This window comes from Embiotoca jacksoni, unplaced genomic scaffold (genome assembly GCF_022577435.1).
Source record: "Embiotoca jacksoni isolate LCO1_2020_lvr unplaced genomic scaffold, fEmbJac1.0.p SCAF_84, whole genome shotgun sequence".
NCBI lineage: Eukaryota > Metazoa > Chordata > Actinopteri > Embiotocidae > Embiotoca > Embiotoca jacksoni.
Genome location: NW_027185441.1, coordinates 66850 through 89755, shown reverse-complemented (window position 1 = coordinate 89755; position 22906 = coordinate 66850). Strand labels below are relative to the sequence as shown.

Below are 22906 nucleotides of genomic sequence, written 5' to 3'. Positions count from 1 at the left end.
ACCCGTGCTTCACTCTTTCTAATAATACTTCTGATAATCAAACCGCAGCAACATGCCGTCCTTATCGGAGGTGATGTAAAAGTGGGACTCCTGTCCAACGAGAGTTCAGTCTGTATTTGTTGGGTTTTAAAGTCGTCTCAGTATTTCTCGTTCTAATGTAGAACCCGTCTTAACAGACTGCAGATAGAACAGAAGACTGGTTGAGTTTAAAAGGACGTGTAGGGTTGATTTAATCAGCATCCTCTGCTGCAGCAACAGCTGAGTGACTCAGCAGAAGGGAAAACACAGCGTATCAGCTGGTTGGTACTGATGGTCGTCTACTACCGGGCCAGCATACACAGGAGGGCTGCAAAAGAGGATTATTTTCATCATCTATTCATGTTGATTGTTTTTTTAAATACACAATTACCTGTTTGACCTTTAGGTGACCAAAAAAATGAAAAATGTTGTTTCCCAAAGCCAAACATTTTGTTCTGTTTTCTTCTGACCAATAGTCCACAAACAAAACACAATCAGCTGATTATCATGGAGGACTATAGGAACCAATACATTCAACATATATCATATAAGAAGCTGGAATCAGAGAACTTAAACATGTTTTTCATTTTAAAAAATGACTCAAAATGAGAAATGTATGAACAGAGTTGGTGTTAAGTGTTCTGTTGATGGACTAATGGTTTAATGGTTGCAGGTCCAGTAGACTGATATCAACCAGAACCCTGTTGTCTGATGCTGCATCAAACAACAGCAGGAGGCAAGTTGTGAGGAATTAGAGCCGCTCTGCCCACCGAGGGGCTTAAAGTCCTGTGGACAGACTGCTAGACAAAACGGTAGGAATCATGTGAGCTGGATTTAACATACCTACAAGGAACAACAACGTACAAACAGGAAGAACTGGAGTAGGAACGGAGGCAGCCGGAGCTTTTCCCTTCATCTCTTCTTTACAGCGCCTGAGATGCCAAAAGCCATTCGCATTCAAAACCGCCGTGTGCGGTTCAGTGCACCAACTGTATGTTGAACAGCACCGGGCTGAGCTGGACTGGTGCTACATGCTAATTAACATGACAAAGAGCAACCTGCCATCCTTCATAAAGTTCAATTAGAAATTGTGTGTCCGAGATGATGAACACTATTTCTAGTCAAACTTTATCAGAAGCTACGTGAAAAAGCAACGCTTCATATCGAGGTCAAGCCTCTCGGGATCAACAAAGTGTGTGTGGGCGGGGGGGGGGGGGGGGGGGCAGCATCCAGGAGGATGAGTGACAGATGGTGGGTCCACTGAAACTTAGCATCACGTGCTATACGTGCAAACTAAAGGTGATAAAGCAGCATCAGGCAGGACAGGTAGACTTCAAACTCCCTGGACAGGAAACGATGGAGTATTTCTGCACACAAAGATACCTGAGACCACCCGAGGCGGGTCGGACCACCTCCCTGGACATGTGATGTTTACATTACAGTGGAAGCAATACCACTTATTACAGATTAATTTGAAATAGGCCTGAATACAGAATAACTTGGAATAAATTAGTACATATAGTTCAACCAGTAAATAATATATATATAGCTATATAAGCTATATAAACTATATAAGCTATATAAACTATATAAAGGAGTCCAGTGTTCTCATCTCACCTTTGAAGGATAACTTTGTAATCCACGTTAATGTCAGCTCCAGTAAAGTCACGGTGAAGCCTTACAGATATCCTTCAGAGGCTGGGAGGCATTAAGGCTGTCAGAGGGTCCGACAGCAGGAAGGGTTCCTGAAGGGTCCTCCGGGGTCCGACAGCAGGAAGGGTTCCTGAAGGGTCCTCCGGGGTCCGACAGCAGGAAGGGTTCCTGAAGGGTCCTCCGGGGTCTGACAGCAGGAAGGGTTCCTGAAGGGTCCTCCGGGGTCCGACAGCAGGAAGGGTTCCTGAAGGGTTCCTGAAGGGTCCTCCGGGGTCCGACAGCAGGAAGGGTTCCTGAAGGGTCCTCCGGGGTCTGACAGCAGGAAGGGGTTCCTGAAGGGTCCTCCGGAGTCCGACAGCAGGAAGGGTTCCTGAAGGGTCCTCCGGGGTCCGACAGCAGGAAGGGTTCCTGAAGGGTCCTCCGGGGTCTGACAGCAGGAAGGGGTTCCTGAAGGGTCCTCCGGGGTCCGACAGCAGGAAGGGTTCCTGAAGGGTTCCTGAAGGGTCCTCCGGGGTCCGACAGCAGGAAGGGTTCCTGAAGGGTTCCTGAAGGGTCCTCCGGGGTCTGACAGCAGGAAGGGTTCCTGAAGGGTCCTCCGGGGTCTGACAGCAGGAAGGGGTTCCTGAAGGGTCCTCCGGAGTCCGACAGCAGGAAGGGTTCCTGAAGGGTCCTCCGGGGTCCGACAGCAGGAAGGGTTCCTGAAGGGTCCTCCGGGGTCTGACAGCAGGAAGGGGTTCCTGAAGGGTCCTCCGGGGTCCGACAGCAGGAAGGGTTCCTGAAGGGTTCCTGAAGGGTCCTCCGGGGTCCGACAGCAGGAAGGGTTCCTGAAGGCCTCGGAGCGGGCGCTAATTCCACGTTAGCAGGCTAGCATTAAGTAAGCTGGTGATTCGATGATTGCATATCTGGATTTGGAAGTAAAGTGTCTACCTTTGGATCTGAAAACAAACAGCATCCCCGAAAAAAAACGTCACTTCTCCGACAGTAACATTTCTTAACAGGTAGACACGTATTGACACTCTGAGATGACGTGGAAACAGTTGGAGCCTTGCTAGCGCAGCTAATCTGAATTCTTTGGCTTGAAGTCCGTTTAAAGTCGCCTGCTAGCCGCTAGCCAACGTTAGCCACTAGCCAGCTAGGTAGCTAATGCCTGCTAGTTCCATTTAAACGGAGCTGAAACAACGTCAGGGACTCATTTAATGCGGAGCTATACTTTGTAAAAAAGTAGACAACATGATCAAATCTATCAAAACCATTTATCTTACATTATACAAAATACGAAGAGTTTTTAAAATGCTGAAGTATCTCCTGAAAGCTCGGCTGAAATGATGAATCTTTCAGCTAGCGTTAGCCACCAGCTAACGTTAGCTTCCCGTCGAGTTGCGGCTCCGCTCCGAAACTTCCAGCTAACGTTCAACGTTAGCGACGTTTTGGTCCGTTTGGGAAACCCAAAACGCAAATAAAAACGGATATTCCCTTCGTTTCCGTCCGAGTTGCTGGTGTACTATCGGTATTTTCCATCAAAAAGGTCCGTCGGTCCGGTCCTTCCCCGCCGCCTCTGCCTGCCAGCCTCGGCAGTCGGGACAGCCAATGGTGGGCTCGGTGCGGCTACTAGCGGCTACTAGCGCGTCTCATTAGCCGGGAAGTCCACGGGAGGAGAGACGAGCGGTCCCGGACACAGACATCATCATCATCATCATCATCATCATATATATAGATAGATAGATAGATAGATAGATAGATAGATAGATAGATATACATATATATATGTATATATAGAATCTATTGCTGTATAGACATATAGATATAAATATATATAGATATAAATACACATATATATAGACATGTACATATGCATATATAGATATATATATATATAAAGATATAAATAGATATAGAATCTATAGCTATATAGACATATAGATATACAGACATATAGATATACAGACATATAGATATAAATATATATAGATATAAATACACATATATAGACATGTACATATATATAGAATCTATAGCTATATAGACATATAGATATGAATATATATAGATATAAATACACATATAGAGACATATATATATATATATAGAATATATAGCTTTATAGATATACAGACATATAGATATAAATATATAGATATAAATACACATATATATAGACATGTACATATACATAGATATAGAATCAATATCTATATAGACATATAGATATACAGACATATAGATATAAATATATATATATATACATATATATACATATAGAATCTATAGCTATATAGACATATAGATATACAGACATATAAATATATATATAGAGACATGTATATATAGATATAGAATCTATAGCTATACAGACATATAGATATAAATATATAAAGATATAAATACACATATATATAGACATGTACATATACATATATATTGATATAGAATCTATATCTATATAGATATACAGACATATAGATATAAATATATATAGACATATATATAGATATAGAATCTATAGCTATATAGATATAAATATATACAGACATATAGATATAAATATAAATAAATACACATATATATATAGACATGTACATATACATATGTCTATACATATATATATAGAATCTATATCTATATAGACATAAATATATACAGACATATAGATATAAATATATATAGATATAAATACACATATATATAGACATGTACATATACACACATATATATAGATAGATAGATATAGAATCTATATATAGATATATATAGACATAAATATATACAGACATATAGATATAAATACACACATATATAGACATGTACATATACATATATATATATATATACATATATATAATCTTTAACTATATAGACATAAATATATACAGACATATAGATATAAATATATATAGATATAAATACACATATATATAGACATGTACATATACATATATCTATGTAGATATATGTAGACGTATACATATATATAGAGAGATATATATAGATATATAATCTATATCTATATAGACATAAATATATATAAATACACATATATATATAGACATGTACATATACATATATATGTAGACGTATACATACATATATATATAGACACATACATATGTCTATATAAATATAAACGTATAGATATAGACATACATATAGCCATATATATAGATATAGACACATACATATGTCTATATCTATAAACATATAGATATAGACATATACATATAGACATATATATCTATATATAGATATATATAGATATATATAGACATAAATATATACAGACATATAGATATAAATATATATAGATATAAATACACACATATAAAGATATAGACACAGTAAAGAGAACAGCTGCGCCATCCTGTGGTGCATCAATGCCACTACTCTTGCATGTTTTTGGATGTAAACATTTTAACATGTTTTAGATGTTTTTATATTATAAAAGATTATAGTATAGATACACCTGATTATCTTTTTCTTGACAGCATTGAGGAGGAAATAAGATCTACTGTAATTTACAGAATTTGTAAGTGTACTTTTTACATTTGAAAACTGTAAAACATCAAAATATTCAAGGCATTTAAAAAAAAAGATGAATTTTGAGGACGTGTTTGGTGGTCGCCTACAGCTCTGTGACCAACTTTAGTTATTTATATGATATATACGTTTGTAAGAGACCAGTCCTCTGCTATAATCAGGCTGCACTGTGTCACTGTGTTGTGCCAACATGAGTCAGCAGTTTCACCATCCTCATGCACTGCTGAGTCATCTTTTTGGTTTTTGGACCACAGCCTTTGAATAGTTGAGTGGAAGTTTGGTAATTTACTTTAGAGACTTCAGACTCACGTCGACAATAATTACTAATCTTTAAAAATAGACAGATAGATACTTTATTCATCCCCTCAGGGAAACTCATACGTCCAGTAGCTCACATTTAAATCTAGCTTTAAAAAACATTACAATTACAAAAAAAAAACAATAGCAGTGAAAGTCAGTGGTGATAGTGGGTTAAAAACGGGGTTAAGAGCAGAAGCATTACTCAAATCAACCGACCAATGAATTAAAAAAAAAAAAAAAAATAGCCGAAGAGAAAAAAGTGCAGCTGCTTTTTTTTTATTTTATACACTTTATTAATCCCTGAGGGGAAATTTCTTCACTACAGCAGAGGGGCTCTCAGGGGGGAGATGCTGCAGCAGGCTGCCACTAGCGCGGCGCCAGGTAACCTGACCTGAGGTGCATGTTTTTGGATGATGGGAGGAAGCTGGAGAACCCGGAGAGAACCCACGCAAGCACAGGGAGAACATGCAAACTCCGCACAGAAAGGCCCAGGACCGGATTCGAACCCGGAACCTTTTTTTTGCTGTGCGGTGACAGTGCTAACCACTGCACCACCGTGCCGCCCTAAGCCCAAAGTAAAGCCAGTAAAAGTCTGACAGCTGATGCTCAGTGTTCCTTCAGTTCAACTCCTGGCTGCTGCACTCATTTATTAGTTGTTTTTATGTTTATAGGTCTGATGAGGATTAAAGACATTATTACAGTTAATACGTGAAGCACAAATAACACCGAACTGGAGAACAAATGATAGATTATTAAAAGTGTTTGTGAAAGAGGGGAATTAAAGCAAAGAAAGTCTTTTTATTGATTTATTGATTTTTATTGATTCATTAATTAATATATATATATATATATATATGTCCACCAGAACATGTCATCTCAGACTGAAAAAGAACTGATAAAGACAGAAGTTTGACTTTAACTGAGCACAGAAATCTCTCGTCCAAACAGGAGTGAATCAGACGGAGGAAAGTAAAAGAGTATTTTTCATAAGCACTATGGAAGTATGTCATAACTGATTTAGATTACTTGATTTTATGGTAGGAACCGTGATAACAGCCTATCAGTACACATATCAAACACTGGTTTAAATGCTATGTGACAGTATTTCAACCAGTGAACAATCGTCCAGCAGCTGCAGCTCTCGTCCATCATTCAGGATTTCTCCTTTCAGATGATATAAATACAGCTGCAGGATTTTATAGAGAGATTATATGAACACCTGAAACCTGACATTAAAATAATCCAACCAGATAGACATGTTGGAGTGTGACTTGTTGTGCACACACTGCTGAGTTAGCTGTCAAATGTAAGCAGAGGATGGTACTTGATCCTGGACGTTCTGGTTTTGTACACGGCTCCACAGATCATGGCGATGGCTGCCAGAAGACAGCCGGCGATGAAGACCATGTTGAGGTTGAGGTTGACCGCTGCAGACAGAGAGAGCCATCGTGTCACTTCTAACTCAAACGGGACAGGTGTGTTGTTAAGAAACCACTCTGTTTCCTCACCTGAGCTCCCGCTGCCGTCTGCCGCCCTCTTCAAGCGCAGGGGACCCTGGGAAACGAAGTGCGTGGCGCTCTGGATGACGGCCTCCCTCCTCCGGCGGTGCTGGTGACCGGCTGGCCACGCCGACTTCATGCATCCCTTCGAGCACCTGGTGTTGGAGTTCCCTGCTTCACACATCAGGACTGAGCAGCTGATGTACACCTGAACACAGGACATCATGACATCAGAGGACACATGGTGGCGCCCCCTAGTGGACACAGCTCTGATCCACTTTGCTTCTACATGCCTGTCAATCTAAAATCCATCAGGCTCAAGAACGTACACGTTCATTTTTACAACTTTACACCCTGTTACAGTTTATTTATAGAAAATGAGTAATGGAACGTCCATTGAACTGGACTTTCAATGTTGTATTTTCAGAAATATGTTTGTGTTATAGGGTGTTCGTTGAATGTCTACTCAGCTTGTGTTTGTGGTTATTGTTGTTCTGATCATTGTTGTCCTCCTTCATTAGCAGCTGCGTTTCACTGTGCAGTTCTGTGTCCTCAACCTAGAAGACGTCTTTTCTGCACGTTTGAACTCTGCTGACGATGCTTTCAGCTGAAACACGTCTTTTTTTTTTTTTCTGCCCACAACAAACTGAGTTTTGTTGACCTGTAAGGGCAGCTTTTCATTTCTATAACTTATCATAAGAGAAGCAGGCTGAACTCACCGTCAGCACCGAGTATATTTATAATGTTTCACTTACAATCGTCACGCAGAAAGTTTATCATTTTAAAAATCAGAACTACTTTATTTCTCTCTCACGTCTCCACCAGGATGGAAGAGATGATAAATATACAATAAATAGCAATGTTTAAAAAAAAGTTTATGCAAATCCTTATGTGGTGGCGGGGCGTGGTTTGGCTCAGCTGCAGGAGGGACTGATTGGAGGAGTGGTTCAGGGAACGGTGCCTGGAAGAGGCTTAATTGTCACAGCTGCAGGCAATTACTGATTTGTCTCTCTCCATATAAAAGTACTAGCAGGTCACCAGACGGTCTCTCACTCCGGAGGACACAGAGCAGCAGGCTGGCTGAGGACAGAACGTGGGACAAGTGCTCGAATGACTGACAGGAGAACACAACGGATGTGAGATATCGGCTGTGTGGATAAAACACATTAACAAACCATACTTTGGCTGGTTGTTGTGTGTTTGGGCCGGAAGAACCCTTGGTGACAGCAAGATGTCTGTCACATCTTAAAACCCTAAAAACTCGAACTTTGTATAAGGCCGGTCTGTCGGCTCAGTGTGCACGTCAGATGCTCTGAAGGGGTGGAGTTATGAAGTCTGAGGTACGTTTGAAACTAAACATCTTTATACTGAAGAACAACCAGTCAGATTTGGAAATAAAAACATCTGACATCAAATGATCTTAAATAGGAAAAATAAAAACTTTAAAGGAAATTATGTCAGAAACTATTAAATATACATACAAAAAAAATAGATTTTGTTTCTATAATGGAAAACTGATTCAAATTAAGGCAATACTAAAAGTTAGTATTTGTTTGGCTGCTGCATAAAGACGTGTCGTTTCACATTATGAATGTGAAGCTCAGTGACTGAAACCCCAAAGTGTGCAGAAATTCAACCTTTCTTTGGTGATGACAGACAGTATTGTCATACGTCTGTCAATCAACTCCAACATGAGCATCAGATAACTCTTCATAAAACTCTGTCTAAGCACAGTCCAGTCCTCACCTGGTCATGCAGCCCGATGAACTTGAAGGCCTCCATGCTGAAGAGAAACTGTTTGTTGTGGGTGGGAGGGTAGATCTCAACAGTCGGGTCCACTTTGCATCTGGTCAGAAAAAAAAAGAGATGACAGCAAACATTATCCTGCAGCTGAAGAGGTGGAAGGTTTCATTTTAATACCACACACACAATAAATCCTAATATTAATCAGGAAACTAGATTTTAAACGGGAACTGTGTTCACTGCATTATTCTGCTGACGGACAGTTACATGAAGACGGGGTCATGCTGAGTGCACTTCGTAACCTCCAAGGTCATCTATAATGTAAAACTCTCAGGTGGAAGAGAAAAAGACATAAAACTTTACATCCATTTCATTCATTATCTACAGAAGACCCCAGAAAACCGCTCAACCCTATAAATAGTTGTGATTCCTTGCGTTGCCAGTAGAGGGCCGTGTCTCGCCTACCCGTTTTCGATGATGGAGTAGGTGGGCTTGTAGTTGGGGTTGTCGTACGGCGCAGCACTGCAGGACTCCACGAACATCTCGGTGTTGTTGACGGAGGACGTGGCTTCTATCTGCATGTAAATCCTGCTGCTGATTTCGTACACCAGAGGGTACGAGTTCGGGTTGATCATGGTCCGGAACTGGCGATCTGGGTAAAACTCGAACTGGTAGCTCAACGTGCCGAAGCCCTTCTCCCACACAGTGACGCTGTTCCGGTGTGCGGTGAAGCCCAGGGTCACGTTGCCGTATTTGGGGTACTGACACTTGAACTGCACCTCCACCAGGTGTTTCCTGGTGATCAGATCTTTGACGCTGTCGACCGTGGTGATTTCATTCTTGAAAATGAGGTAGTCATCGTCTTCCTGCAGGGTACAAACATCATGTATGTAGTCTTTATGCTGCTAATGACATAAAACCCAGCAGTGATCAGTGTGTACCACTAACGGTCACCTCGATCTGAGTGCCACAGGCATTGAGGGGAACGACACCGATGACGTGAGTCTTGTTGGAGTGAGTCTGGAGGCTGCAGGCGGTGTTGGTGGGGTCACTGAGCTGCAGGTGATCCTCATTGAGTCCAGGGAAGGAAGCCTTCTCCATCTCCACCGTCATTGATGACTCATTGCAGATCACATGGGAATTAACTAAGAGCAACAGATGTCATTTAAAATCATTAGTTCATTAGAAAATAAGATTCAAAAATACCTGTTTTTGGGGGTGTGTCTGTTTGATTGACAGGCTTGTGGTGCAGTCAGGTTACAGCTATCAGTGGGCGGGACGTAGTATCGTCAGGTTTCTAATCAGATCGGTCAGATCCACCACTGGCTCCTCCCCCAGCTCATCCAAATATGGTCACTTCCTGCTCCAAACCGCTCTGAACTAGCAAAGATGGTGACGGACAGAATCTGAACTGGAGGATTCATAACGTTCACAAACCAACAATGATATCACTGATGGTTGATGACATCCCTGATGGATGATGACATCACTGATGGATGATGACCTCACTGATGGTTGATGGTTGGTGACAACCCACCGTGACATCACCCACTGGTTGGTGAGCTGCCGTTATGAAGCTTTCAGTATGACATTTCGGCAGTCGCCAACTTGTTTTTTTTTAACCCAGGAGTGACCATATTTGGAGGAGATGGGGAAGAGCAAAGGCCGGATCTGACTGATGAAGCCCCACCATCTGGATGGAGTCTATGGAGACATCCCCTCGTGGTCCTCAGTGGTACTACAGATGGAGTCTATGGAGACAGCCCCTGGTGGTCCTCAGTGGTACTACGGATGGAGTCTATGGAGACAGTCCCTAGTGGTCCTCATTGGTATTACACTTTAAGGCACTTCTGCATTGTATTCACTGTTCAGACCTGAAGATTATGTTTATTTGTATATACAGTCTATGGTTTGTATCTGCTATCAGGTGTGTTTTTAAGTCTTTCTGCCCTCTAGTGGTCAAAGTTTGCTTAATGCAGCTTCAAGTCGTGTTTACAGCAGAAAGATAGGGAACTTTCTGTTCAGGTGTTTCTTAGTATGTTGATATGAATAAAGAGTCGTGTGTCTTGAAGGATGGTATTTTTGTGTACGGAAATATTTTTTCGTAGAATGAACGGTTTGGAATTTTGTTTTGTAGCCATGGTAACCACAACACCGTACAAAGGACAATGTATATTACTTTCAAAGAATTTGCAATACTGCCACTATGGCTGATATTTGGCACTGCAGTATAGACTTTTAACAGGGCTAATGTTGACATTAAGTAGGCTTTAGACTCACTTTCCTTCTTTCCAACGTCCACCAGAACACATCTCATCTCGGACTGATAGATGCCAGACCTGAAAAAGCATTAATAATCACTGATTTAAGACTTTAACTCACTGATTTAGGCTGATTTACACACCTCTTAGCAAACATTTCCTCTTCAGTTTCAGGTTAATCCAAATTTACTGACATTTGTTGTGTTATTTGTTGATGTTGTAATTCTTTTAATTTATAAGGGTTAGGGTTATGTCAAATATGAAGTTCAATGTTTAAATCTTGGCAGCTTAATTATTAGTGGCCTCTACTTTTTTTTTGCTCTGAGGTGTATTTTCACCAAACAGTGGAGGGTCACTCACTGTGAAGTCGGAGTGAAGTGATAATGTTGGTGGTGGTTATTGGTCGTGGTTTGAAGGTTTGTTGCAGCTGACCTGCAAAATATGAAAACAGTCAAATCCTGTGTCAACACAAAGTAAATCTGTCACAGAGGAAAAGAAACGCAGGCTCACCCTGTCACTGCTTCAACAGCAAAGCACACTGGGAAATGATCCCCCAGGTCGTCTGCGGTGGGTGTCCACTTAATGACAAACTCGTTATGTGTGGTCTTGTGCTTGGTGATGTTCGTCGGCCCACTGATGATGATACCTTGGATTCTGCATGAAAGAAAAAAACAGAGATTTCCTCGTGGTTACTGATGTCGTCCTACTCACTGAAATGATCATATTCTGCTACCAGATCTCATTAATCGAGCTCGCTCCACTTACGTTGCGTATGTCGCTTGTGCTTTGACTCTGATCTCCAGCTCTTTGTTGACCTCTGCCAGAATGCGGTCTCCATCTGCAGGTGTTGGGCTCACAAACTTTGGCAAGTACAGTCCCTCCTGACAAGAGGGAGCCGGTGGATCCACTGGATTTTAAAAAAAAAAAGGCAATGTTTAAAATCAAATATGTATTCAACAACAATGACGAATCTGTCACTGTGCTGCTGTCGACTACGACGGAATCTTTATGCCACATTAGGGAAAAAAACATAAAAGGGATAAAAAGATTTAAAATTTTGGATTCAAGAATAAAGTGGGAGGGTCGAGAATAAAGCTGAAAACGTCTAAATATATATATATAAGCCTTATTGAGAAAAAAGTCATAAATGGCGAGACTAAAGTTGAAATATCAAAAATAAAATGGAAAAGGCCGCGAATAAAGAGTTCGAGGATAAAATCGAAATGTTGAAAATAAAGTCAAATTGTTCGCAGTATTTCTATCCAGAAGTTGTGGGTGTTGAGTTTTGGGTCACTGAAGAAGTCACTGCCCAGTAAAAGGCACGTTTCTTCCAAAGTATTGATTGAAGTTGTTTAGATAAACAGAAGGATGTTTCTTCATAGGTTGAAAATGTATAATCACAAAGCTGTTAATGGAATAAATAAAATTAACATTAAACATCCGAATAGTTTTTAAACAATTAGCTTGTGGTGAAACTTCTCTGGAGCAGATGGCTTAAACAATTATGAAAATGTCTAACTTTACGTTAATATGCTGCCACGGATGCAACATGCCTGAAAGTTTCAACCCTCTGCAGGTTTTTGTGAGCTTGATTGCCACATTAAAAAATATAGTCAGATATAAAAGTAAAATCTTCCTTACCAAGTAAAGAGAACTGCAGTGGTAGTTTACTGAGAGGAGCAGTGGTGGTTCCAAAGTTGGGGATGGGCATGGTGGTGGGTGTGGTGGCGGGTCTGGTGGTCCACCATGGGGTTGGAGTGGTTGTGGTGGTGGGTCTGGTGGTCCACCATGGGGTTGGAGTGGTGGTGGTTGTGGTGGTGGGTCTGGTGGTCCACCATGGGGTTGGAGTGGTGGTGGTTGTGGTGGTCCACCATGGGGTTGGAGTGGTTGTGGTGGTGGGTCTGGTGGTCCACCATGGGGTTGGAGTGGTGGTGGTTGTGGTGGTGGGTCTGGTGGTCCACCATGGGGTTGGAGTGGTGGTGGTTGTGGTGGTCCACCATGGGGTTGGAGTGGTGGTGGTGGTGGGTCTGGTGGTCCACCATGGGGTTGGAGTGGTTGTGGTGGTGGGTCTGGTGGTCCACCATGGGGTTGGAGTGGTTGTGGTGGTGGGTCTGGTGGTCCACCATGGAGTTGGAGTGGTGGTGGTTGTGGTGGTGGGTCTGGTGGTCCACCATGGGGTTGGAGTGGTGGTGGTTGTGGTGGTCCACCATGGGGTTGGAGTGGTGGTGGTGGTGGTGGTGGGTCTGGTGGTCCACCATGGGGTTGGAGTGGTTGTGGTGGTGGGTCTGGTGGTCCACCATGGGGTTGGAGTGGTGGTGGTTGTGGTGGTCCACCATGGGGTTGGAGTGGTGGTGGTTGTGGTGGTGGGTCTGGTGGTCCACCACCAGGTGCTTGTAACTTGTCTCTTCCTCCTGGAAGTCAGTGGGGACCTATGGGATTGGGATCCATCTGCGTAGGACAGATTGATGTGCTGTCGCGGGAAGTCCTCGACCACCATCTCAAATCCATAAACTCTGGAGTTGGCAGTGGAGGAGCGGTAGTGTAGCGTGCACGAGCCCTATCAGTGTGGAGGTTTGGTCATTAGGTGAGGCAAAGCATCCGCCCCTTTATGTACGATGTAGGAAACGAAGTGTTCAGCTCACCTGATCTAGCTGGAAGCCGGAGGGTCGGTCGCACCTACTGCACTCGGTACCGACAACATTTCCATATCTGCATCGGACCTTGTCGCCATCAGGATCAATAGACATCAGCTTGTATGTCCGTGGGCAGTTCTGAGGAACTCTTGAGGAGGAACAGGAACGTTAGTTAGAAATAGACAGTAGAATGAAAACATGGTGGTCTGGTGAGCTAGACATGAAAAACAAGGAAAGGAAAGTCAAGGAGGAACACGGGTCAGGAGTGCTATGCTGCTGGTGGTATGCTGTATGCATTTTGCATCACCATAGGATTGGAAAGTACCACACGTGTGACCGAGTTCAACAAGGAGGTCATGTGACGAAGAACAAAAGTTTTCCACACACATGTAGTACACGTACATGTCAGGACCCATTTCCCATCCCGTGGCACTAGCACTCGTTTAGGAGCGCCCTCTACTGGCTCGTGGTCCTTCAGAACGGAGCTACAAGGGTAAAAGGCTTTCAATCCTAAACTAAGGAAACGGGACACCCCACACAGACAATGGGATTTGTCTCGCTCCGAGTAGGGCTTCTTGTAATTAACTACCTCCCTGCAATGGGAAGGATCCGTCGGTTGGGTTTTATCAACGTTTAGTTATTGAGTTATTGATTCGGGAAATTCAAATCTGACAATACCTTTGGGACTTTACCGTAGTAGCCAACGTTAGTGGCAGCAGGCTTTTAAACCTTAATTTTTCTCACAGTTGAAATCCTAATCTCATAATTACAAGATCCAGATCTCATAATTATGTCCTCTAGTATTCTCTAAAGTATTCTTCCACCACTCTGTTTAGAGTCTGCATCTGAAAGCGTTCTGTCTGGAGGCCCAGATGGAATTCCAGATGACCACCAACCTTTGATCCCTAAAGAAGCGGGACACCTGACCCTATGCACTAAATGGAGGGGGAGCACCAGGTGACTGGGCCAAGGGGGGAATTTGGGCCTTTGTTGTGTAGAACTTTCACCATGGTACTGTTGTCTCTAATCATTCTGCACTGACCAGAAATAACTGTAATATTTTGGATTTTTTTTGAGTCTGTGAGAAATCCATGTGGACCAAGTAGTTTTGTTTTAATCACAAGCTTTTTCACACCTAGGCGAGGCAACATGTCACCCTAACCCTCTGCTGGTGAAGACTGACAGGTGTATTACAGGATCGAATGTTATTCTTTATCAAAAGAGGAAAAGAAAGTGGTTTATTCTATTTTTTGTTGGAGAAAAGCAAATCTTTGCCACAGAGGGAGAGTTTCAAATTGTAAAGATTGAAGCTTGGAGGCGAAGAGTTTCGTGCAGACATCAGGAGGTTTACCTGAGGAAAGGTAGGATGGCAATGTCAGGGGATCTGTTTGGCTCTCTGGTGTCAGATCTTTTTCCCAAATCCACAAGAGTGCTCAATCTCCAACCATTAACCCAGTTACGTGTCTGGATCCAGCAGCAGCTAGCTGCCCTGTATGTGGGGAGAGAAGACTTGGCTTTAAACACTTCTCCTGACGGCTTTTATGATCAGCACAACCACAACAAACAAGAGTACAACTGGATGACTCAATGAACACAAGTTAAAACCAGCAGCCGTCATTGATGTGAAATAATGCCCACCTCATTTGAAAAGGTTTGTCACTCTGGACGTTCCTTGTGTTCACCGTTTCAGTTTCACACCACTCTCTGTTGGATATTGGAGCGTTGGTGCTCTTGTCAATGACGCTTCTCTGGTATCGTGTGTTTCTGCCACAGTCACCGTGCCAACAATTATAGGAGTGGGAGAACTGACACCCATCGAAGGTCGCCCTGTTGCGGATGTCCACCTGGAGAAAAAGATGCAGGTTGAAACTACTACTACTGAAAAATACTGTATGTGTGCAGCCACTCAGTGGATAATAATCATTAGAAATAATACAAGCTGAGACAGAAAAATAAAGGTAAGATGGTGCATAATAAGAAATCATATGAAGTAAATTATACTGTAGAATAATGGTTAGATTTGACTGTATGTATATCTTTCTATTCTAAAGCAAGAGCAAATATTTTTATGAAACAATAAAATTTCAACATTTGATATGTTGTTTTTGGTCTATTTGCAATTATATATGGGTTTATGTGATTTGTAAATCATTGCATTCAGTTTTTATTTACATTTTACACAGCGTCCCAACTTTTTCAGAAACATGGTTGTACATGTAAGCATTGAAGAAACTATGATGTAACATTAAATAATTTAGGTTTCACTCAAGTTTTATTTTGTAGAAACTGTAAAACATACAAGCATGCATCAAACACGGATGCAATATCAGTGTTGGGAAAGGAGGATGTGTAATAATAAACAATGTTATAATATAAAATAATCATATATTTCATGTACGTTTTTCACTGTGCTCAAACATGCTGAGATAAAGCAAGATATAAGAATATTTAAGAAAGTATATAAGTAAAGTATAAATCATGAAATAAGTGTTGTTTCTCACCCTGTATGTTCCATCCTGATTCCTTCCTTTGTAAGTGAAGGTCACGCTTCCCCCAAAGTTGTGTGACGCAGACGCCACTGAGACCAGGACCAGCTGAAGCAGGAGCACCGGTGTAGAAGCCATCGCACTCCAGATTCACATCTATCTCCAGATTCTCTGCTGCTCACATCCACCTGCAGCATCCTTAAATAGGCTCCCCTGGGTGGAGAAGCTGGTTGCACTTCTGATAAGTGTGATGGTATGCACACCATGTTGTAGAACAAAGGAGCAGCTGCAGAACTGGTTTAAGCGCACAAATACAATGAAGTGAAAGCACTTGATACGGTAAATGTTTGATCAAGTTCAACAACAGCATATACCAGTACAATGGAACTGTTATTTCTGGCAGCACGGAGACTTATTTCTATCACTCAGAAATGCCAGGAAAACAAAACCTAAAGCACAATTGTTGTATTGTATAATTAAGGTGGAGCCTATCCCAGCCCACTTTGGACATCAGTCCATCACAGAGACAAATGGAAACAAAGACCATTCATGCACATCTAAGGACAATTTGTAGAACCACCAATTAACCTGAAACGCATGTTTCTGGATGTTGGGAGGAAACTGGAGTACCTGGAGAGAACCCATGCAGGCACAAGGAGAACATGCAAACTTTGCACAGAAATGCCCAGGCCTGGATTTGAACCCAGGACTTTTTCACTGTGAGGCGACAATGCTAACCACTGCACCACTGTGCCACCCTAAAGTCACTATATGACATTATTTTTCACTACATAATATTTTGTACTCAATTCCACCCAAACTATTTTAAAGACAGACGATTTCATTAAAAGGTAAGTAGAATAAATATTTCTGATCTACATTTCTTTAAATTTTAATGCTCAAAAAAATATTTTATTTGGTTCGTCTTTATTTTGGTTCCTGTTTTCAGTTCAACAAGTATGAATATAAAATCTGTTGCAATGCCAATAAAGGATTATTTCAGTGACAGCAATAGTTTCAGGCAAGTGCATAAGTCAGATGGTATTTACAACAATAACACACCTCTTTTCACACAACGATGACATTGTGTGACAAAGAGGTATTAAGGAGCCTCTTACTTTCTCTTTCTCTTTCTCTCTTCACAGCATCTCACTCATGTAGATGGTGTTGTCCACATTCATGCAGGTGCATTGAACCCTGAGTTAATTTGACCTGAGCACTTTTCTTTTTACATTTTCACACACGTACAACAGCATGAAAGCAGTTAACAGAAATGAAACCTATTTCAAGAGAGGAGACGAACCTCTCACAAAAAGAAAAATAGAGATGGAAGAAATACAACATGAGGAATTATATATGAGAAATAAGAAATACACAATTGAACAGGTAATTGATATATATGCACCAAATATAGACAGTGAGATCTAATCCACTTGTATTGGCACTTGTTTTGAATTTAAAACAACTTTACGTATTTCTATTAGATGTCGAATCTGTCTACACTAGAGGGCTTTAATTTGAAATGAAAACTTTTAATTTGAAATGAAAACTTAATTTGAAAGGACGGCTGTTAATTTGAAAATTCTGTCAACTACAAATACTAAAACATGGATGCTTCACACACACCTATAACCCACAGAAGAGCTATACAGTTCCCAGTGAAGTTGACCTTTGACCTTTTGGATATGAAATGAATCACTTCATAACTTTATTCTGTTTGATTTTTGTCATTTTTGTGAAATTCTGTCAAAATTAGCGCATGACTTCTTGAGTAATTACAGTGACCTTTGACCTTTAGCCACCAAACTCTAGAAAGTTTATCTTTGAGTTCAAGTGAGTGTTTGTGCCATATTTAAAGAAATTCCTTTGAGGCGTTCTTGAGATATTGAGTTCACGAGAACTGAATGGACGTGATGTTGTAGTGACCCTGACCTTTGACCTTTAGAGACTGTACTGAATTATACACCACCTTCTTTGTGTTTATTTTTAGATTTTAATTGTGCTGATTTTTTTTAAACTTGAAATGGAAACGTGAACGTGTTTGTCAGGTTAGGTGAGGTCCAGTTCACCTGAATGTCTCTGATGGGGTTCAGACACTGAAGGAGGAGCAGAAAGCTTCTGTTCTCATCAATCAGATTATTTTTTTTTTGACAGACGATATGACAGTTCAATAAACAAATAAAACGCAGAAGCAGGAAGCAAATTGACCTGGAGGACAAATTTTACGGAAAAGTTTGACATTTGAAATGAGGGAACGCTTTGGATGGTTTGTTTGAATGGTTTATTAACAATAACGAAAGATGTTTGTTTTCTTGTGTTATAAAAGAGCGGATGACTGTAACTTCTTTGATTGAAAAGGTGTCGAGTGGATAAAACCAGAGACCTAGAAGTCAGTAACAGTTCAGGACACTTTGAAGGATCTGATTCTTCTGGAACAAAAGTCACTGCTTGTTTCTGCTTCACTTCCACGTCATAAATTGTTTCAGATAACCTTCTTTAGAATTTGGCCGTCACACTTTGCTGCCCAGCATTCTTTATCTTTCTTTCGTTTACTGACTGATTGATCGTTAACGTCAGCAGCTGTCAATCGGCAGGATAGCGTGAGACCGAGCGGCGCACCTGTTGAACCGCAACGCACCTTTTCGGAGATGGAATTGAGGACTGGATCTGATCATTTCTGTCACTCGCCTGACGTCCAAGCCCACGTCGTGCAGGAATCTAGGAAGGAGGCGGGATTTAAACTCTCCAACTCTCACCTTTCATTTTTCAAACTTTTTTCACTTGTCATGTTGACAACAAGTGTAACCAAGAATGCCGTCAGTCTGAAAGTGGCTCAAACACACTGCTGGTGGAAACTGGTTCTTAGGTTAGGTTAGGTTAGGTAGTTACTTTATTAATCCCCGAGGGGTCTGTTCTTACAGACAGGCAAAGATTGTTTGCTTTGCAGCATGAATGAGCTGATTAATTGTATCACTGGAGCAACAGGAGAAAACACTGTAAGATGTTTCTGTTCCATCTTCCCACCACTGACCTGAAGGTTTTGAGTCTCAGCCTTTTTTATGTTGGCTGTCTATAGCAATTCAAAGTTTCTTTTTCACAAAAGAAAACACGATAAAAGTCTGATGAGCTTGTTTCAGAACAGCAGATGAGAGGAACGCTGTGATTGGTCAGAAGAATAAAACAAAGATTCTCTGCAGTCTTGTGATGTGTCAACGTGCAGATCTCCTCGCTGAGAGCTGAATGAGCTTCGACTCTCCTCATCTCCTCATCAGATGCACAACTTCAGTGTGAAAAGTATTTCCTCAAACCACAGCTCAGCTCTGAGGTGTAAACGTCGTTATCAGGATATTTCTCTGATCGACTTTAGCTCCTATGATTGTATATTAGAATAGAAAAATGAATGATGTAAATGTACATATGCTCTAAGTACTGACACACTTTTACACCAACAATCACAATCAGAATCACTTTATTGGCCATGTATGTTTACACATACAAGGAATTTGACTCCGGTTATAGCTTCGCTCTCAGCGTCCAAAAAACCTCCTAAACAGACAGACATAAATAGAGATATAAAACATAAATAGACATATTTACATTATAAATGTTTGATTTTCTCCATCAGTCGTGGATGAAATAGACACCAACAGTCGATTAACATCTGAAGATGGTGAACTTCTGAACTTTGCTTACTGTTTACTTCTTTTCACTAAAATCAACAAAATAGTTGGACTGAACCACAAATCTCTGGGACGGTTCCTGTTGCATGTGAACAGTGACCAGAATAAACCTTCATGAGGAAGTATTTAGAGTGTCATCTCTTGACCAACATCATCACTGGTACGTGAACATTAGTGATATCACCATGTAAGCCTGAAACTGGAGTAGTTTGTAGACCTGCAGATGCAAGAACAGTGTTTTTAGCACTTTCTGAACAACCAATGTATCTATTACAGACTCCAACATGAGATCATTAAATTTACAACGTAACTCAAAGTGTTCACATTAAAAAACGTCATCATTTTCCTGCTGCTTAACTTTGGTTAACTGACCTTATTGATAATCTCATTTTTATTTAGTTTGAACCGATCATCAACCATCAGTGATGTCATCATCCATCAGTGATGTCATCAACCATCAGTGAGGTCATCAACCATCAGTGATGTCATCGTTGGTTTGTGAACGTTATGAATCCTCCAGTTCAGATTCTGTCCGTCACCATCTTGTTAGTTCGGAGCAGTTTGGAGCAGGAAGTGACCATATTTGGACGAGCTGGGGGAGGAGCCAGAGGTGGATCTGACCGATCTGATTGGAAACCTGATGATACTACGTCCCGCCCACCGATAGCTGTAACCTGACTGCACCACAGGCCTGTCAATCAAACAGACACGCCCCCCAAAACAGGTCTTCTTGAATCTTCTTTTCTAATGAATGAGGGATTATTTTCAGATGGACCTCCAGAAAACTAATAAGAAGGAGTGACTTTAGCTAACAACACCGAGATAACTGATGGACACATTTTATTCACTCTGGATTTGATGAGAGAAGTTGAATGGGAGTCTATGGAGCCGGAGGCTTTTTGGAGCCGACCTCTAGTGGCACTCGCTGGTATTGCAGCTGAAGACACTTCTGCATTGGAACCATTTTTCGTCCACTTTTACATCTAGTCTGTGGATGGACATCACCCTCTGGAAACATCAGAATCACCTAGCGGCGGCTCATGGGAGTTGGTTGTCGGTTCTTTAGGAGGATTGTGATGACAGGAAGCTGAAGGAGAGGCTGATGTTAATTTGAATCATCACTAGTTTTACCCACAGAAGAAGAAATGTTGCGGTTAAATCCCCACCAACCCTAACCCTATCCCACTGTTTTAGGTTCCCCTTCGCCCTCAGGTATAAAATTCACGTTGCACATGTCCGAGGTCAAACCCGATAAGGAGGTGCTGGTTCACCTGTCCATCATACTGTCTTATGTTATCTGTGTGTTCTGTGTGTTATTGTCAGAAGTTAGAAATAAATAATGAAGGCATGCTGGGAAATGCTAATACGGCCACAACGCTGCACAGTGACCTCCAGGAGGAGCTTTGAATCGTGCTCCTCAGAGTGAACACTAAAATTACTCCACTAAAGAGTCTCCCTGATCACAAGCTGGAGTTTAACTGAGACAATAAATCTCCCTCTCTGATTTAACTCCAGGATATTCACTTCCACAAATGAAGTTCTGCATCTGCTCTTATTTCCCCTCTCAGCAGGGCGAGTTTTCAGAGACTCTATGAATGTTCGGAGCTCATCTCAGCCTCTGTGCTATAATTCTTCTTTTTAAGTTTCAATCTCTCTCTGCACTGATATCTGCTCTCTCTCGACCGCTACACACCGACATGAGCAGGAACGCAGCAAAACTGGACTTTTATTATTTACTGATTATTTTATTTTAATTTGAAGTTGTTGTTGTCTCAACATCATCAGATATATTTCCTTCAATAAATTATGTCTTATTGTTTCTTTTGACTTGAAGTGATTTAGAGCTGCAATCTGAACAGATAAAATGTCAAAATGTGTTTTGTCCTCATCCAGAGCTGCTACTCAGTCACACTTTTACACAAACATCACCTGCATCCCAGCTGAAGACGCACAATCTCAACCCACAGAATGTGACAGAAAATAATCCACAAAGAAACATTCCTTTCTCTGGAAAACATGAATATTACAGCAAACGGCACCCACAAAGACCTTTTAAAGAGGAAGTACTTCATCTTGAAGGGTCAGGCAGATCAGAGAATTCATGTCCTCCTACAGAAAAGCTGTGTGGGCAGGAAGACTGAATACAAGTCATCCGTTCACTCGTCATGTACAGTACAAGAACTAATTTCCTTTTGCAGTTCCTTCATGTTATTGTGTTGTGTTTACACGATAATCACCAGACTGGTTTTTCTTCTTAAAGAAAGGCACTTTTGATGTTTTATTAAAACATTTGTCATTTACAGAAACTGTTCACAAACTGAACGTAGAGCGGACATGTTAATAACTTGAGTGAGGAACTAGTCCAAGTGTCGTCTCTTGATCAACATCATTGTAAATAAATCCCATTTAAATAAAAGAATAATATATAATAAAATAAGAGAACATATTGGCTTTAATTGGATTACACGTGTGACCACCACCACATTACACAAAGCAGGATCAGATTTCTTGTCATGGATCGATACAGATCAGTGATGGTTGTAATCAGATGAAATATGTCTGTACTGTATTTCTAATGACTGGTGGACAAAACAAAGTAATTGAAATGGTCTAAAATGATTATTGGGTCCTTAATGAACCAAAAACAAAAATCTGGAATACAAATTTTGCACAAACCTACTTTCAGGTTTTATAAGACGCTTCCAAACAAACCTTCAACAGAAGATAATGGCTGAGAACCCGTTTTCAAAACTTTGACACAGTCATGACATATAATGAGCATAAAAAAAAATCTATCAAAACTAGTTTGAATGGAATTTTGTTTTTAAGGTGGAAAAGTGTAGAAAGGGTTTAGATGAGCTCTGAACTGCAGGTGTTAACAACAAAAACAAAAACAACCACAAACACAAACACAAACCAAACTCATTTTCCAGAAGCTTTTTTCTGAACGGTGCAATGCAATAACAACGCACATCATCCTGGGAAGGATTTTAAAGTTTATTTTTAAGGTTTATTTGATAGAAGGATGTCTGGAGAGACAGGAAACGAGGGGCGCGGTGAGATGTTATGACATATGACCCTTGTTAGAACCAATCAGGAAAC

The 22906-nt window shown here is 41.1% G+C and overlaps 2 protein-coding genes across 8 annotated transcripts in view; both read right to left on the bottom strand.

The window, feature by feature from the left end:
* The window catches only part of ppfia1 (PTPRF interacting protein alpha 1), a 44753-nt gene extending 41471 nt beyond the window's left edge, over window positions 1-3282 (bottom strand). For all 7 annotated transcript variants that reach the window (XM_069139598.1, XM_069139597.1, XM_069139601.1 and 4 more), the window contains exon 1: window positions 1636-3282. The gene's annotated coding sequence lies outside the window, so the exon portion shown is untranslated. The remainder of the gene's footprint in view (window positions 1-1635) is intronic.
* Window positions 3283-6297: 3015 nt separating this feature from the next.
* On the bottom strand, window positions 6298-16280 carry LOC138192329 (uncharacterized). Its single transcript, XM_069139653.1, has 14 exons — window positions 16140-16280; window positions 15277-15482; window positions 14990-15127; window positions 13648-13786; window positions 12647-13562; window positions 11771-11912; window positions 11516-11659; window positions 11366-11437; window positions 11025-11083; window positions 9699-9889; window positions 9210-9610; window positions 8748-8847; window positions 7011-7209; window positions 6298-6929 (listed from the first exon to the last, which is right to left on the bottom strand). The coding sequence occupies exons 1-14, from the start codon at window positions 16260-16262 to the stop codon at window positions 6796-6798; spliced, it is 2964 nt and encodes a 987-aa protein (XP_068995754.1). The 5' UTR covers window positions 16263-16280; the 3' UTR covers window positions 6298-6795.
* Between the last annotated feature and the right edge of the window lie 6626 nt (window positions 16281-22906).